The sequence below is a fragment of the Phyllostomus hastatus genome, unplaced genomic scaffold, assembly GCF_019186645.2.
Source record: "Phyllostomus hastatus isolate PE091 unplaced genomic scaffold, TTU_PhHast_1.1 phas_contig_10, whole genome shotgun sequence".
In the NCBI taxonomy this organism is placed as follows: domain Eukaryota; kingdom Metazoa; phylum Chordata; class Mammalia; order Chiroptera; family Phyllostomidae; genus Phyllostomus; species Phyllostomus hastatus.
The window spans coordinates 2,191,296-2,208,625 of NW_025333499.1; the positions used below are offsets into that span (position 1 = coordinate 2,191,296).

Sequence of the window (17,330 nt, forward strand, 5' to 3'; positions counted from 1 at the left end):
GCCAGGAACTGTGCAAAATATACAATATCCTTTAATTGCCTTTCATTTCACAAGGGTGGTGTAAATGTCTTCCCATTTTATAAGCAGAGATTGATAATCAAAAATTATCCGTTAATCCTCTCCCTCAAAGCCCTTGTTTCTTTCAGGCTGCTTTGCCATCAGTTGGATAAAACCATATGACAGCTCTCCTATCTTACCAAAGCTGCCCAGAGGAGTGGAGAGCCTAGGAACCAGTTGTTATTCCTTGTCAAGAAGACATACTTTCTATGTAGGCCCTATAGACCAAGCTTGTTCTTCTGTTCCCTGCAGGTATTTCCTAGCCACTTCACACAGCAGCGGACCAAAGAAACAAACTGTGAGAGCGATCGGGAAAGGGGCAGTAAGCAGGCCTGCAGCCCATGTTCTTCACAGTCCACTAGTAGTGGCATTTGCACAGACTTCTGGGACTTACTGGTGAAACTGGACAACATGAATGTCAGCCGGAAAGGCAAGAACTCTGTGAAGTCAGTGCCAGTGAGCACTGGTAGTGAGGGGGAGTCCTCCCCATACAGCCTGGAGGCCTCTCCACTGGGGCAGCTCATGAACATGTTGTCACACCCAGTCATCCGCCGGAGCTCTCTCTTGACTGAGAAACTCCTCAGACTCCTTTCTCTCATCTCAATTGCCCTCCCAGAAAACAAAGTGTCGGAAACACAGACTAATTCTAGCAGCAGTACTTCCTCTACCACTGTAGCCACCTCAACCACAGCTACCATCACTGCCACTTCCAACACGCCCACTCCCCCTGCTGCAACCACCCCTGTCACTTCTGCTCCAGCCCTGGTTGCTGCCACGGCTATTTCTACCATTACTGTAGCTGCTTCAACCACAGTGACGACCCCCACGACTGCTACCACTACTGTTTCAAGTAAGTGTGGATGTAGTCTGGGAGGTATGGGGTGTGTACACCCTCTGACCCCCACCTCCCCATCCAGTTATTTTCCCCTAAATGATGGTGATTGCCTTGGTTTGTGTTTGTGAGACCCAGATGTGTTCACTGTTGTCCTTACCAGACCAGGCTCTCCTCTCCTCTTCCTTCCTTCTTCTTCTCCTCTCCCCCCACATACACTCGTCTGTGAAGACCAGCAGGCATTCACTGAATGTGGCTAAGCACAAGAAGGAGGAGAGCTAGAAGGTTCTTGTCTTCAAAGAACTCCCAGCCTTTCCAGCCTGGTGGAGGGAGCTAGTTCTCAGAGGAAAGAGTTCAAGAGCAAGCAGGATACAGTGTGAATCAGGGTAGAATATAGTAGCCAGGCTGTTCTAGGAAGTAAAGAGAATGAGTCTTACAGCAGACTAGTAAGAACCACATGAAGAAGTAGGTTTTGGAGAAGGGGCTGTCAGGACTCTGATAGTAGGGCAACAGTTGAGAAAAATATCTGGGATTCTTTGTCAGTCCTTGTCATCCCAAGTCATTTGGCTTTGGTGGGCAGTTCTCTGTTGTATCTATTTTCCCTTTCTGAGGCCCTGGACAGTGATTCCTTGGTTCTGCTGCTTAAGTCTTTGGCATGTTGAGTCTCAGAGGCTTACAGTGTTCCGTCTGTTTCCTCAAAGCTACTACTAAGGCCAGCAAATCTCCAGCGAAGGGGGGTGATGGGGGCAGCAGCAGTGCAGACTTTAAGATGGTATCTTCGGGCCTCACTGAAAACCAGCTGCAGCTCTCTGTGGAGGTAAGTCCAACCTCTTCCTGTCTCCCAAGGTCGCGGGAGAAAGGGTAGATGGATGGATAAGGTTTTACTTCTCAAGTTGGAACTTAACTCCTTTTCTCTTTTTTTCTCCAGGTGTTAACATCCCACTCTTGTTCTGAAGAAGGCCTAGAGGATGCAGCTAATGTGCTACTACAGCTCTCTCGGGGGGACCCTGGAACCAGGGACACAGTTCTCAAACTGCTACTGAATGGAGCCCGCCATCTGGGTTATACCCTTTGTAAACAGATAGGTAATAATATAGTAAAGCACCATGGTTTTTCTTCTTTTTTTCTTTTTTAAGTATATTTTATTGATTATGCTATAACACATTTCCCAGTTTTTCCCCTTATTCCTCCTCTGCCCTGCACCCCCAACCTTCCAGCATGCCCACCTTAGTTTATGTCCACGGGTTGTACATATGAGTTCTTTGATGTCTCTTGTTTCCTATACCATTTTTAATCTCTCCCCATCTATTTTATGCCTACCAATTATGCTTCTTATTCCCTGTACCTTCCCTTCCCATTACCCGCCCCCCACTGAAAACCCTCCCTGTGATGTTCATTTCTTTGATTTTGTTCCTGTTCTAGTTGTTGGCTTAGTTTTTGTTCTTATTATTTTAGGTTCAGTTGTTGATAGTTGTGAGTTTGTTGTCATTTTACTGTTCACAGTTTTGACTTTCTTCTTTTTCTTAGATAAATCCCTTTAATATTTCATATAATAAGGGCTTGGTGATAATGAAATCCTTTAACTTGACCTTTTCTGGGAAGCACTTGATCTGCCCTTCCATTCTAAATGAAAGCTTTGCTGGATAGAGGAATCTTGGTGTAGGTCCTTGTCTTTCATGACTTTGAATACTTCTTTCCAGCCCCTTCTTGCCTGCAGGGTTTCTTTTGAGAAATCAGCTGCTATTTTTATGGGAATTCCTTTGTAGGTAACTCTCTTTCCTCTTGCTACTTTTAAGATTCTCTCCTTCTCTTTAATCTTGGGTAACTTAATGATGATGTGTCCTGGTGTGTTCCTCCTTGGGTCCAACTTCTTTGGGACTCTCTGGGCTTCCTGGACTTCCCAAAAGTCTATTTCTTTTGCCAGATTGGGGAAATTTTCTTTCATTATTTGTTCAGATAAGTTTTCACTTTCTTACTCTTGTTCTTCTCCTCGTACCCCTATGGTTCAGATGTGAGAGCGCTTAAAGTTGTCCCATAGGTTCCTAAACCTCTCTTCATTTTTTTTTTAATTATTGTTTCTTCATTCTGTTCCAGTTGGATGTTTATTTCTTCCTTTTGTTCCAGATCATTGATTTGAGTCCCCATTTCTTTCCCTTCACTGTTGGATCCCTGTGTATTTTGCTTTGTTTCACTTTGGGTAGCCTTCATTTGTTCCTTCATTTTGCAACCAAGCTCAATCAGTTCTGTGAGCATCCTGATTACCAGTGTTTTGAACTCTGCATCAGATAGTTTGGCTATTTCCTCATCACTTAGCTCTCTTTCTGGAGTTTTGAACTGTTCTTTCATTTGAGCCATATTTCTTTGTCTCAGTGTACCTATTATGTTGTAAGGGAGCGAGGCCTTAGATATTCACCAGGGTGGAACAACTCTCTTCTCTGTTGTGGCGCTGTCTCTGGGGGAGGGATCTGAGAGGGAACAACTTGACTTGCTTGCTCTGCTCTAGCCCCACTTTCCAACGAACTCTCTCATGTGAGACTGGGAGTTTCTCTCACCGTGGCAACCCCCGCAGTAGTTTACAGCTAGCTTTGAGTCTGTAGTTTCCCGTTCAGCAAGCCCTGCTTTGCCCACACAGTCCACCGCCTTGTCGCAGGTCTTCTACCCTCAGCTGCCCAGCTCTACTACTCCTACTGGTCTGGGCGAATGTTTAACTCCTTGGTTGTCAAAGTTCCATGCAGTTTGATTTTCTGGCACTTCTGGTGGTTTATTGTTTTTAGATTGGTTGTTATCCTTTTGGTTGTGTGAGGATGCAAAGCATTTCCACATACACTTCCATCTTGGCCAGAACTCTGTAAGCATCATGTTTTTCTGAAACCTTGCACTTATGCATCACCTCCTTCTGGAAGCCTTCCCTGAACCTCCAAGCTGAATCAAACTCCTGTGCTTCTATTGCACAGCCCCAACCTTTCTTCTCTCATAGCACTGAAAATACTGGGTTGCCATCTAGTTTCTTCTGTTGAGTTCTAAAAGAGCAAGACTGGGTTCTCTCTACATCCACAGAGCCTGGCACATGGCAGGTAATCCATGCTTAGTAAAGGTAGGTGAGCATGCATAGGACCTGGCAGTGCCTTCTTGTTTCTCCATTCTGGGCACTTGTAAGAGCCCTATGAAAACCTGCTGGGGCAGCTTTGCCACCTCAGAGGTGTGCCTACACTGCGTTCAGGCTCAGGAATTGACGATCACAGTAATGCCGTCTGCCTTTGTGTAATTTTGAGGGTACAAAAATTGTAAGAATACTTGTAAATCATCTAGTTTCAGTTGTCTTCCTTCTGGTTTTGCCAAGAAGAAAACTAAAATCCAAGTGGTAAAGTGATTGAGTCAAGGAATAGAGCCAGATCTTTCTTTCTGTTTAGTCTCTTTGCTCTCTCCCATCCCCACCCCAATCATGGGTCTCTCTAGATATCAGCCACATGCTTAGTTATCTACTTGTCATAAATGTCCCTGGAGCTGAGGTGATGAGAGTTGATTGGACTCTAGGACCCAGGGCATTCTTTGCTACATAAGAATTGTAAGGTTCTTCTGGAAGAGGCCTCTGACCTTTCTTGACTGCTACCATTTATTCAACACCCATAGGCCACGCAACATCCTAGGCACTCTACCATAGTTACCACCTAATTCTCAGCAGCCTTGTGAGGTTAGGAAGTATTAGTCCTATTAAGGTAGGTAAGCAATTTGCCTAAGATTGCCACAAAAACCTCAGAATTTCAAAAGGTATGCAGGCTCCAAAACAGATGCTTTTTCTCTCTGCACTGACCTGCATTTTGTGCAGTTTCAACAGATTCTTGAGGCCAGGTAAATTGGTAGTTCCTGGGTCATTAATTGATCCATAGCACACATGGCAAAGTGAAATTCCTACTTACTCTAAGTTCTCTGTAGCTTAGCAAAAAGAATGACCTGGGCAGGTTTCTTGGAAAGGTTTGCCTTTTAGCTGCTTTACTGGGAAAGTCTCTGAACATTTGCTGGCTCCTCTGCCTAACAGGTACCCTTCTGGCCGAGCTACGGGAATACAACCTGGAACAGCAGCGGCGAGCCCAGTGTGAGACCCTCTCTCCCGATGGCCTTCCCGAGGAGCAGCCACAGACCACCAAACTGAAAGGCAAAATGCAGAGCAGGTGGGTAGAAGCTGCCCATTTGGCTGTCGTACTAGAATCTTAGACATTCTGAAAGGTGGCTCTTGCTGGTTTCCCCTCTGTCTGGGCAGATTTTCTTATCTGTCCTATTCACATTTGACCCTATTTTTTTGTTTTTGCCTACTTGCGAGATTTCCTTGTGAGATTTCTTACTCCTCTGGTTGATACCGGAAAGCCCTGCTTGCTGAGTGTTTACGCTTTGATGCTGTCAATATACGCAAGCCACCTCTACACTATCCAGGTTTGACATGGCTGAGAATGTGGTAATTGTGGCATCTCAGAAGCGACCTCTGGGTGGCCGGGAGCTCCAGCTGCCTTCTATGTCCATGTTGACATCCAAGACATCTACCCAGAAGTTCTTCTTGAGAGTACTGCAGGTCATCATCCAGCTCCGAGACGACACGCGCCGAGCTAACAAGAAAGCCAAGCAGACAGGCAGGCTAGGTATGAAATTGGAGTGTCCAGTTGAGGGGCAGGGTTGGTGGTGGAGAACCCAGAGTCCCTGGAGGGCAAGACTTAATATCATGTCTCCTTCCTGTTTGAACTTTCCAAAAGGAAGTGATGAATCTTTCTTAAAATGTTGATAGCTGTATTCTGTATCTCACTCAAGCTGCCTGCATAGGTAATGCATAGTGCAAGTAGGAATTAAGGGGGAGTGGAAATCTGGCAAGGAAATTGAGGACGGATCTTTTGCTAAACAAAATTTTAACTCACTGAGTGTGCCTCCTTTCTGTTTCCTTGATCACTTCTGACTAAAACATTACAGCCATGTTGCCTGAGCCATGGCTTGCCAAATCCTACGTCTTTCCTCCTGTCCCACAGAATCCTGTCACCTGCTACCATCCATCTGCCTAGCACCATGTCCCCTGCCCTTGTCTGTAACGGTAGCTCTTAGTGCGTGATATGAGCACTCTGAAGCTGCCTGAGCTAAAGCTCAAAGAGCTCGGCAAGATGCCCTGTGGCCGCCCAGGAGATGGGAGAGTATTGGGCATTCCCTCTTTTTACATTTCATATCTTGCCTTCTTTCTTTCTCCCAGGTTCCTCCGGTTTAGGCTCAGCTAGCAGCATCCAGGCAGCTGTTCGGCAGCTGGAGGCTGAGGCTGATGCCATTATACAAATGGTACGTGAGGGTCAAAGGGCGCGGAGACAGCAACAAGCAGCAACGGTTAGCATGATGCCTGTGGCCCCTCATTCATTTGTCTCTCCCCACCATATCATCAGTGGGGTTTCACTGCCCTTACCTTGTATGCTTTTGCATTAAGTTTGCTATACGAATGCTCTGGGCAACAGGGTTACTTTCTGTTGGTGTTTTTATTTTTTAATTGTTTGTTGATTTGGTTTGTTGGTTTGGTTTGGTTTGGTTTGATCTGATTCTAAAGCTTGGCCATCATACCCCACTCCCAGCTATCCTGTCAACAGTGGCGCTTTTGCAAACTACATAATGCTAATAAGTGTCTGGGTTCTGAGGGGTTGTGGGATGAAGATTTTTCAATCTCATGGAATTATTCAGGTACATCTTAGGAGACATCTTAGGAGTTCTACTCTTGAAAGTCCCCCAAGCTTGGTACACATCCCACGCAGCCCCTTCTGGTTATGGCTGTTCCCTCCACCCTGGCCTCTGCCTCTGTTTTCCATACTCCTTTGGCACTTAGGCACTCAAGTACTCTTAGGAGGAAGGCTTCTGGTTCCTAGATAGCCGGCTCATTGTTGGGATTCCAGCACAGAGTGACTTAGGGAAAGGCCTGGCACCCTGTATTTATGCTGTGGCACTCTCATTGTTTTCCTGTCCTTGCATCATGCAAGTCATCTTCCCAAGATCCAGGATAAAAAGTATCCTGACATCTGCTTTTTCTTTCTGTAATTCCTATTATGCAGTATCATTTCATTGAGCAAGCTGGGAACAGCCTCAAACTTGAGAGCCTTGACTCCAACTGGGTAGAAAGGGAAAATAGAGAGCTATTGTTCTGGAGTATTTTTTCTTTCTGCCCCAGCCTCTTTCCCACACCAGATGTTGTTTTTGTTTTTGTTTTTTTTAATAATCCCACCCATCAAAGGTTGCACTGATTCCCCTGTTGTTTTACCTTTTGTGAACAAAGAGCAAGCCTCTCTTCTGCCCATCTCAGCTTTATATTTGTGTACGCTTGTAAACTGTCCCCTGAAGAAATCTTGAAGTCTTTATCCAAGAGGCTGGTGTGTGACTGGACTTAGGTCTGGAATGGAGTGGAGGCAATGCAGGCATCCAGGGAGGGAAGCTTGCCAGCTCAGGACAGCAAACTTGGTGGGAAGGCCATTCTTTTGTCATGGAGAGCTAGAAGAACTACCAGAGTTTCCTGACCAGATATGGGAAGGTTCTTTCTAAGCTTATGATGTGTGAGAAGTGGCAGGGCCGGCTCCTAGCCTGTCCCTAAAGAATGCAGAGCTGCACCCTTTACGTGACCTTGTCTCCCTTTTATCCAGTCGGAGGGAAGCCAGTCAGAAGCATCTGTCCGGAGGGAGGAATCACCTATGGATGTGGACCAGCCATCTCCCAGTACCCACGACACTCAGTCCATTGGTCAGTACTGCTTCTCGTTTCCAGCCCAACAAAAGAAACAGCCTTCATGGAATGTCTGCTGGAGCCTCTTTTCTCGACATAACATAAGCTCAGCGTTAATAGGCGTTTACCAACCAAGATCACTGATCATCAACCACCTCACCCTTGTTGCAGATTCGTAGCACATGTTGTGATTCCTGTAGTAAAGAAGCTGTGATGTGATATGCATGGAGGCAGCATGTATTTGAGTCTTGGCTCCCTCGTTTACTAGCCCTGAGATCTGAGGCAAACTTCTCTGCTTAAGTTTTCTCCTTTAAAATAGGGGTGTTCAGCAGTGAATGGTGTGGCTCAGTGGATTGGGTGCCAGCCTGCAAACCAAAAGGTGACTGATTCGATTCCCATTCAGGGCATGTGCCTGGGTTGCAGGCCAGGTCCCCAGTTTGGGGAATGCGAGAGGCAGCTGATTGATGTATCTCTCATACATCAATGTTCCTCTCCCTGTCTTTCTCCCTCTCTTCCCCTCCCTCTAAAAATAAATAAAATCTTTTTTAAAAGGGGGGTGTTCATAGTTAAGATTGAATGAATTAATGTGTGTATATAGTGCTTAGAGCACTACCTGGCACACAGTGGGTGCTATTATTAACAGCATTTCTCCAAGTTAATTGTACATGGAATACTTTTCAATAACCCCTTATTTTTAAAAAAAAAAATTATTTGTTTTGGTTTTTTGTACATAGAATACTTTTTGGTGCTCCCTTTTTTAAAAAAATATTTGTTTCGTTTTGTTTTTTTAGAGAGGGAGAGGGAGGGAGAGAGAAAAAGAGAGAAACATCAATCTGTTGCCTCTCACATGCCCCCAACTGGGGACCTGCTCTGTAACGCAGGCATGTGCCCTGACCAGGAATTGAACCAGCGACACTTCAGTTTGCAGGATGACGCCCAACCCACTAAGCCACACCAGTCAGGGCACTTTTTGGTGCCCCTTTAACATACTCCTTTGGGATAGTGTTGTCATAGGATGTCCATTTTTGAGCTACTGGTATATTAGAGCATTTAATAATTCATAGGTACTCTGGGAATTAATGAAGTAGGAAGTAGACCAGCACTGTCTGGTAGAACTTTCCTGCAGTAGCCACTGTTTCAGGTGCACTAGCCACATTTCAAGTGCTCCATAGCCTGCATTTGAATTTGAAATGTGGCTAGCGCAACTGAGGAACCAATTTTTTTATTGTATTAATCTTATTTAGTTTAAATTTAAATGCCATTCAGTATAGGACTAGAGATTGCTTTCAGGTGTCACTTAGTATTACTCAGGGGTCAATGAGCAGTCTACTTGATCTATCTAATGGCCTCTGCATTTGGCCTGGGGGAAATCTAAATGAAGAGGAAACTTTGAAGGCTTTCTGACTCTCTCCTCTGTGTGCCCTGTAGGCTCGGATGGAAACTCACAGGGGGAGAAGGAGAAGGAGGAGAGGCCACCTGAGTTACCCCTGCTCAGTGAGCAGCTGAGCTTAGATGAGCTGTGGGACATGCTGGGAGAGTGTCTAAAGGAACTGGAGGAATCCCATGACCAGCATGCGGTGCTAGGTGCGTTGTGGCCTGAGGGCCCAGGTCCCAACCCACTAATCTGCACTGGGGCTGCCTCTGCCTGCCTATTTTTTTTCCTTCCAGGTCACCTCTCTTTCTCAGTGTCTCTGTAATAAGAATTCAAAGGAGAGGGATTTTGTTTTGTTTTTTTTCTCTGACTCCAGTGTCAGGGAAAAAAAAATACTTGCCTTCTTTTTTTATGGCTGGTATCTTTTACTTTTTAGACCAGGGGAATCTTTATACAACTGGTTGCCTATCCCGTTTTTCTTTGGCTTTAATGAAGCTCTGACCTCCTCTTTGGCTTCATTTTTCTATGCTGCCATTATATTTCTCCTGCAAGTTTTCATTACTTCTTCCATATTGTGCTTTTGTAATTTGATTATGAAGAAGAGGTTTATATGCTGAAGTTTGTAAAATGTCACCTCCTTATCATTGCTACCCCCAGTGCTACAGCCTGCCGTCGAAGCCTTCTTTCTGGTCCACGCCACAGAGCGGGAGAGCAAGCCTCCTGTCCGAGACACCCGTGAGAGCCAGCTGGCACACATCAAGGACGAGCCTCCTCCACTCTCCCCGGCCCCCTTAACCCCAGCCACTCCTTCCTCCCTTGACCCATTCTTCTCCCGGGAACCCTCATCTATGCACATCTCCTCAAGCCTGCCCCCTGACACACAGAAGTTCCTTCGTTTTGCAGGTACAGGGAACTCTTAGGCCCCCAGATGTAGAGGGCTTCATTTTTTACAAGACGGTTTCATACGTTTTATCCTTGCCTGGTGCACGCATGTGCACGTGGGTCGGGGGGGGTTGGAAAGCGAGGCCGGTGAGGTAGGGACTGCCTGGAAGCCCTTGTGTGCCGCACTACCTTTTTTTTTTTCCTACAAAGAAGAAAGAGTTGCTGACTGGATGGCTATCATCCAGTCTTTTGGGACCCGCAATGGCTGATTCCTGTTCTCCTTTTTCATCCCAGAGACTCATCGCACTGTGTTAAACCAGATTCTACGGCAGTCTACCACCCACCTCGCTGATGGGCCCTTTGCTGTTCTCGTAGACTACATTCGTGTCCTCGACTTTGATGTCAAGCGCAAGTATGTGCCCTGGCTATTGGTGGGGGTGGGAACTCTCCCAAGTGGTATCTCCCCTCCAGAAGGGAGCCAAAATTCCTCCTGGGGCAGTGTTTCCAGAGAAAGAAGTTTCCCATGGTGGCAGCCCTTAGAAGAGTGCTGGGTGGGAGGGAGAGACTTATCTGTGCCAGTGACGGTCACTGTACCTAAATACTTGCTGGCTTTCTTTACTCCAGTCTCCATTCTTCATCAGAGAGATGTGAGCCTTTGTTTAACCACGTGATTTCTAAAGTCCTATTCCATCCTTTGGGGAAACACAGGAGTTGCAGGTAGCCATAACAACAGCAGGGTTCAAAGGACCTCCACAACATTCCTGTCTTCCCTACTCTTCTGCCTGTGCACCAGCACACACTTACCTGCTTGTTACAGAAATTCTATGCCACAATCTCTGTGGGCCCTTGTTTGGTGGAGATGGGGAAGATTGACAGTTGGCAGTGAATGACGTATCTCTCCCAACTACTGGGCATTTTGTCAGGGCTACAAGTGGGGAGCAGGGATCAGAGTGGTTGGAGGATGGGGAAAGCGTCATTGTGAGTCTTCATTCTAATCAGGCAAACAGAAGTTTGCTTTGCCACCCCCCAATCCTGTTTTTTTTTTTTCCTTCCTTCCTCCCTTCCTCCCTCCCTCCCTCCCTCCCTTCCTTCCTTCCTTCCCTACCTCTCAAGATACTTCCGCCAAGAGCTGGAGCGTTTGGACGAAGGGCTCCGGAAAGAAGACATGGCTGTGCATGTCCGCCGTGACCATGTGTTTGAAGACTCTTACCGTGAGCTGCATCGGAAATCCCCTGAAGAAATGAAGAATCGCTTGTAAGAGCCCAGAGCAGAAAACAGACAAGATGGGAGGGTGGGGACCCTCTTTCTCTGTCACAGTGAAGCCTCACTCAGGCACCAGATGTACAAGGGGACTTACGGAGGTGGTGCTCTCCCCAGTAGGAATTCCCAATTGGAATCTAGCTTATATCATCTCACTGGGCTGCCTCCCATCCTCTTAGCCTGGTCTCATAAGACTGGTCTTCTGCTGGCTGGCCAGCCTTTGGCTGAGGCTGCCCAATAGTTACCAGACAGAACAGTCTTTGGCGTTTACAAAGATAAACCTTCTGGCTTCTCAGAGAGAGCTAATTGCTCTCTGGTGTATTTGAAGCCACCTAGAGGAGATCGGCACTTTGTAATGCCAGAGGTCACAGGAGCAATGAGATGATAGCCCCATGGGAGCAGTTTAGATGCTCCCAAGCTTTGAGAAACTTGATTTCTCCCATCCCTCATGGCATGGGCTTGCTATCCATGTAAGCACACAGGAAATCAGAGGCTTCTGAGACAGGCTGGGCCGTGCTCCTCCACTACCAAACCTTCCAGATATCAGACTCTGTGCTCAGCACTCTGATACCACTTGACCCCTGCTTTCCCTAAGTGAGGCCTCATTTAGGCCTCTATACCGTTCCTACTGGTGTTCCATTAGTGATGCCCATTTTGTCCCAGAGCCCTCCTCTAGGCTGTCCTGACACTCTGCGTTCACCTCTGTCCTGTGATCTTGCACTCCCTGTCCACAGCTTCAGCCACTCGCTGACCCAGGTCATGCTGTGTGAATGAATGGATTTGTCCTGGGCTTCTGCACATCTCTGTTTCTGCTCTCTTATGCAGGTATATAGTGTTTGAAGGAGAAGAAGGGCAGGATGCTGGAGGGCTCCTGCGGGAGTGGTATATGATCATCTCTCGGGAGATGTTTAACCCTATGTATGCCTTGTTCCGTACCTCACCTGGTGACCGAGTCACCTACACCATCAATCCATCTTCCCACTGCAACCCCAACCACCTCAGCTACTTCAAGTTTGTCGGACGCATCGTGGCCAAAGCTGTATATGACAACCGCCTCCTGGAGTGTTACTTCACTCGATCCTTCTACAAACACATCTTGGGCAAGTCTGTCAGGTGAGGATGTGGCACAGTCCTGGGCCTGTTGTCAGTCCTAAGAATCAGGTTCTTTCTGTGTGTCCCACCCCTCTGCTGCCTCTCCTCCATCCCAACCCATGACCCTATCTAATTGTATTTTTCTAGATATACGGATATGGAAAGCGAAGACTACCACTTCTACCAGGGCCTGGTTTATCTGCTGGAAAATGACGTCTCCACTCTAGGCTATGACCTCACCTTCAGCACTGAGGTGGGCCAGGAAATTCTGACTGCTGCACATTCCGTCTAGCCTGGGAGACCCATTCTGGGATCACCTTTGAATTGGCATTGGATAACCTCATAGTTTTAAGGAAGTATCTTGACTTCTTAAAGTCCCATGCCCCATTTCCCATCTGGCAGAGACCAATGGGTATTTGTATGAGACATCACAAACAGAAAAACCAGAATTTTGTGAAACAATCCAGGCCGTTTCTTAGTTTCCCCCTTTGTAAAAAGCAGTGCTTCAGTACATGATCCAGTACATATATTCTTTATTCCCAAAAGAAGTTCATTGTAGAAAAATTATGTACATGGAAATGAAATGTTTTTAAGGCAACTCTTCCATCAAATTGTTTTCTCTGAAGATTGTGTTGTGTTATGTATGTTAGCTGTGCCTTCCCCCCTCCCCTTTTACCCTTGCTCTTTACCTATTAGGGAGTTATGAGCTCATAAGAAAAGTCACTGGTTTTTGGTTTTTTTTTTATGACCTTGCTTTGTCTCTCTGCCCAGGACAGGGCAAAGAATTTAGGGTGTGTTCCCAAATATCTGTGTAAATCCCATCCTAGACCAAGCTTGATACATATGATTAGTGTTTTTGGGTGTTCTAGGTCCAAGAGTTTGGAGTGTGTGAAGTTCGTGACCTCAAACCCAATGGGGCCAACATCTTGGTAACAGAGGAGAATAAGAAGGAATATGTACACCTGGTGTGCCAGATGAGAATGACAGGTAGGGGAAATGTCCCTTAGACCCCCATGTTGCTCAGTATGGGAAGAGATCCGGTCTCACTTCATTTCACTCACATTGTTTTCTGTCTTCCCCTACGCCAGCCACAAATGCCTTGCACAAAAGGAATCCAAAAACTTAACCAAAAATATTTCCCTTCATCTACCATCATGGGGGTGGGGTAGAGATAGAGTGGCAGGTGGGGCAGGCAGACTAGTCACCATCTTAGTAGCAACAGGAGCCAGATTAGGGGTATCTCTGACCTGTAACAGTTGTGTGAATTCAGATGTCACATGGCATGTTGGTTCTCTCTCCAGGAGCCATCCGCAAACAGCTGGCGGCTTTCTTAGAAGGCTTCTATGAGATCATTCCAAAGCGCCTCATTTCCATCTTCACTGAGCAGGAGTTAGAGCTGCTCATATCAGGACTGCCTACAATCGACATTGATGATTTGAAATCCAACACTGAATACCACAAGTACCAGTCCAACTCTATTCAGGTGAGCTGCTGCTGGCATTCCCCCACCTCCTTCATCCCTAAGCAGTGCTAGTTTGTATGATACCAAATCTACCAGTACTCTTAGGGGAAGGGCATTACATATGACCACTTACCTATATGTAACTCCTCATTCTTCTGGATCACATTTTCAGGTGATGTTCTTGCTCATCCTATGACTGAACTGAAGCCCATTTCACAAAAGAGACTAGTCTAGAGTCCAAGGCCCATTCCCCCTCTTCCGTTAAGAGCTCTCTATCTAATGCTGGCTTCTTGTGTCCCTTTTTGCAGATCCAGTGGTTCTGGAGAGCATTGCGTTCTTTTGACCAAGCTGACCGTGCCAAGTTCCTCCAGTTTGTCACAGGTACTTCCAAGGTGCCCCTGCAAGGTTTTGCTGCCCTTGAAGGCATGAATGGCATTCAGAAGTTTCAGATCCATCGAGACGACAGGTCCACAGATCGCCTGCCTTCAGCTCACACATGGTAAGAAGAAGGGTTTGTTCTCCTTTTTGGCATTCAGATTGAGTTTTCATATACACCACTTTTAGGCCCCTGTACCCTATCAGGAACTCAAATCTGGCCCTGGGGTAGCTCAAATTTGCTAATTTTTTTGGAGAGGCTGATGTCTGAGATGTGAAGCTGGCCCAGACTCAACAGTGAGGCTGGGGAGACATTGCTGATGAACACCTCCGCGTGAGAGACAGTGTATTCCAGGGCTCTCAGTGTGGCTGGAGCAAGGAGTTAGAGTTGAGGGGAGCAAAGACCTCAGCAGGAGTCAGATCACTAGTGACTCTGAATAGCTCCTTGGAGCTTACAATCTAGCCCATAGACAAGGCCATTGTGTTTAAGAAGTGACAGGGTCAGCCCTGGATGGTATAGCTCAGTGGATTGAGTGTGGGCTGTGAACCAAAGGGTTGCCGGTTCAATTCCCAGTCAGGGCACATGCCTGGGTTGTGTGCCAGGTCCCCAGTAGGGGCCACGTGAGAGGCGACCACACTTTGATGTTTCTCTTCCTCTTTCTCCCTCCCTTCCCCTCTCTCTAAAAATAAATAAATAAGAAGCCTTTAAAAAAAAAGAAGTGACAGGGTCAGACAGGTTTTAGATGCCTGAAGGCCAGTAATGGGGCCAGATTAGAGGAGGGCAAACCAGGCTAGGACAGGATTGGGAGTGCACAAGAAGCAAGGAGTGGGTTCCCTCAGGGAGAAGTCAAGTCGGCATGGTGGAAAGACAGGGATTTGGTTATCACTTGCTCATTATGCACTGATCTTTCTTCTTTCCCTAGTTTTAATCAGCTGGACCTGCCTGCCTATGAGAGTTTTGAGAAGCTCCGCCACATGCTACTATTGGCCATCCAAGAGTGCTCTGAAGGCTTTGGGCTGGCCTAATAAGTCCCACCCCCCACCACTGTGGGGTTTTTCTACCATTGTTGGACCTGGGAATGGGGGAAATAAAAACAAATGAACCAGAAAGAAAATGTTGATACCGATAAATGAAATCCACCGACTCACCATGTGTGTCCCAGCTGCCCCAATCTTTTCCAGTGCATACCTGCTCCCTTTTTCCTGCTCATTCTTTCTCCCCCTCTCTTTTTCTCACCTCCTCTCCCTGTTCCATGCCGTCCATGATCCCCAGCCCATGTGTTAAAAAGGCAGTAGCCTTTGCAGGGACTTGTTTGTCCCAACTGTTTGAACAGTGTGCTCCTCAGAGTCTGTGTTCAGAAGGATTTGCTGCATTGAGACTTGAAACCTTTGGATAGGGGAAAAAATTATATATATATATATTTTTTTGTTCTGTTTGCATTTCTTAATTTGTGCTTGGAATGTGTTGATGTGCACAGCTAATGATTCAATGCGAGACAAAATTGGCGTCTGTGTTGTGGAGGTTTCAAATAAAGAGCACTCTTCATAACTCACTTTTCACAATGGAGTTTTTTTCAAACTAAAAGAAAATAAACAACTCTTGAGAAGCGCATGCTAGACATGTGGAGAAAAGGTCCAAATGGACTCCCCAGAAAACTCTGTTCCACCACCACCGGTGCACCCTCTTTCAAAGCTGGTTTTCCTGTAGTCAGGAGAGGGAAACAGCTACCAGGAACCGGTGCAGGGGGGTCAGTTCTTTACAATAGGATGTGCCCTTGGGGGGGTTCTGGTGTGAGTCGCAGCCAAGGACAAATTATCAAACAAAGGATCTTGTTTGAGGGAACAAACCAGCAGGTTATATGAAATGTTCTGAGGACTCACTGAATCCAACCAACTGTTTTTACAGGTCTCCAATTTGGGGGCTCAGTTTAAAATTTTTATTTCATTTGTTAATGTTTTAGTTTATTTCTAACAAATTTCAAATAATTTGATAAGCTCTCCAGAACAGTCTTGCCATCCTCTTGTTCTTGTTTTGTCATCTGTCTTCCAGTCTCTTCATAGATCACCCAATAGTCTCTTGTGATTTTTATTCCACCAAGCCCTTAAAGCCAATCTAAGGGCTTTAGTTCCTTAGAAAAAAATAATAAAAGTTTAGTTAGAAAAATAACTCCAAGTGGTGCTTGTTTTGTGTGATTTTTCTCATTCTCTGGGGCTCTGCTGCTTAAAAAGATTTTCCCCTTGACCATGTCCGAGAGTGTGGATCTAGGAAAGCAGTGGTGTGTCCTTAACCTGATCCCTTGGTCCTGGCGCAAATGGCTACTGGACATTTTCTTCTTTTTTTTTTTCAAAATTCAAACTTGTTTGTGCCTGGCCCTGCTAATGACTGCAAAGACAAATGAGTCAGCCCTGTCCCTGCCACTGAACTGCCAGTCAGTCAAGGGGAGGAGACTGGTCAGTTCTATGACTGACGGAGGAAGGGGGTCTCTGGGTGTCCAGAGCAGAAGTACCTGTTCTAGACTGGAAGGTCAGGGAAGACTTTCCATTGTCAGTGGCCCTTGGATTGAATTGTAAGGCTGTGTGGGAGTTAAGATTAAGGAGGGGAAAGTAAATCAAAGCAACAGGAGTCCAGTTATCTGATATGGCAGGGCTTGAGCAAAGGGTTGTGGCCTGAGATGAGACTGGGGGTCCAGCAAGGCTTTAAAATGAATACACAAATACAGTAGAATTGATCGATAACTGGTTTTCTGAAAAAATGAGAGTAAAGCTCCCACATTTAATGAAAGGGGTGCAAGGGTTGTAAGGTAGGTTTGGAAATGGCACGCAGATGGAATAACCCTGAAGAAAATAAAAGTGAATCTAATTCAATGGCATACTACAAAAACCTAACATGACCAAAGATGATTTCCCTTTGCGAGGTGTGTATGGTATAATACTAATCAACAATGTGAAATGAGGAAAATCCTGTCAAACAGATGCAAGGCACTTGTTATCACTCCGTAACTATTCCTGGTAACTTAAAGGTAAAGACAGTGCTTTGATAAGGTAGCCTCACACCATTAGCCAACATCTCACTGAAAGCATAGGGTGGCCAATTACCACCATTAGCACTGTTCTGCCTAGTTCTAACCATGAGGTAAAGCGGTAAACAAGTATGACTTGACTGTTAAACCAAGAGAACGAAGTTATTAGAACTTAAAATAGTCTACTAAGAGGCTTGGTTATAATGAACAAAATATGTAAACATTTATTGTCCAACAATAAATAAATTGTAATAA

The 17,330-nt window shown here is 45.9% G+C and overlaps 1 protein-coding gene across 14 annotated transcripts in view; it reads left to right on the plus strand.

Moving 5' to 3' along the window:
* HUWE1 (HECT, UBA and WWE domain containing E3 ubiquitin protein ligase 1) overlaps positions 1-15,608 on the plus strand; it is a 156,512-nt gene extending 140,904 nt beyond the window's left edge. For 13 of the 14 annotated variants that reach the window (XM_045832740.1, XM_045832716.1, XM_045832774.1 and 10 more), the window contains 17 exons: positions 310-907; positions 1,591-1,706; positions 1,818-1,974; positions 4,926-5,058; positions 5,318-5,520; positions 6,114-6,241; positions 7,534-7,630; positions 9,041-9,196; positions 9,642-9,887; positions 10,161-10,278; positions 10,980-11,120; positions 11,952-12,239; positions 12,366-12,471; positions 13,088-13,205; positions 13,520-13,701; positions 13,989-14,179; positions 14,979-15,608. In XM_045832740.1, coding sequence (XP_045688696.1) covers positions 310-907; positions 1,591-1,706; positions 1,818-1,974; positions 4,926-5,058; positions 5,318-5,520; positions 6,114-6,241; positions 7,534-7,630; positions 9,041-9,196; positions 9,642-9,887; positions 10,161-10,278; positions 10,980-11,120; positions 11,952-12,239; positions 12,366-12,471; positions 13,088-13,205; positions 13,520-13,701; positions 13,989-14,179; positions 14,979-15,081 — 3,081 coding nt within the window. In that variant the 3' untranslated portion in view covers positions 15,082-15,608. The remainder of the gene's footprint in view (positions 1-309; positions 908-1,590; positions 1,707-1,817; positions 1,975-4,925; positions 5,059-5,317; positions 5,521-6,113; positions 6,242-7,533; positions 7,631-9,040; positions 9,197-9,641; positions 9,888-10,160; positions 10,279-10,979; positions 11,121-11,951; positions 12,240-12,365; positions 12,472-13,087; positions 13,206-13,519; positions 13,702-13,988; positions 14,180-14,978) is intronic. The other variant, XM_045832783.1, reaches the window with a different exon arrangement.
* The last annotated feature ends 1,722 nt before the right edge of the window (positions 15,609-17,330 follow it).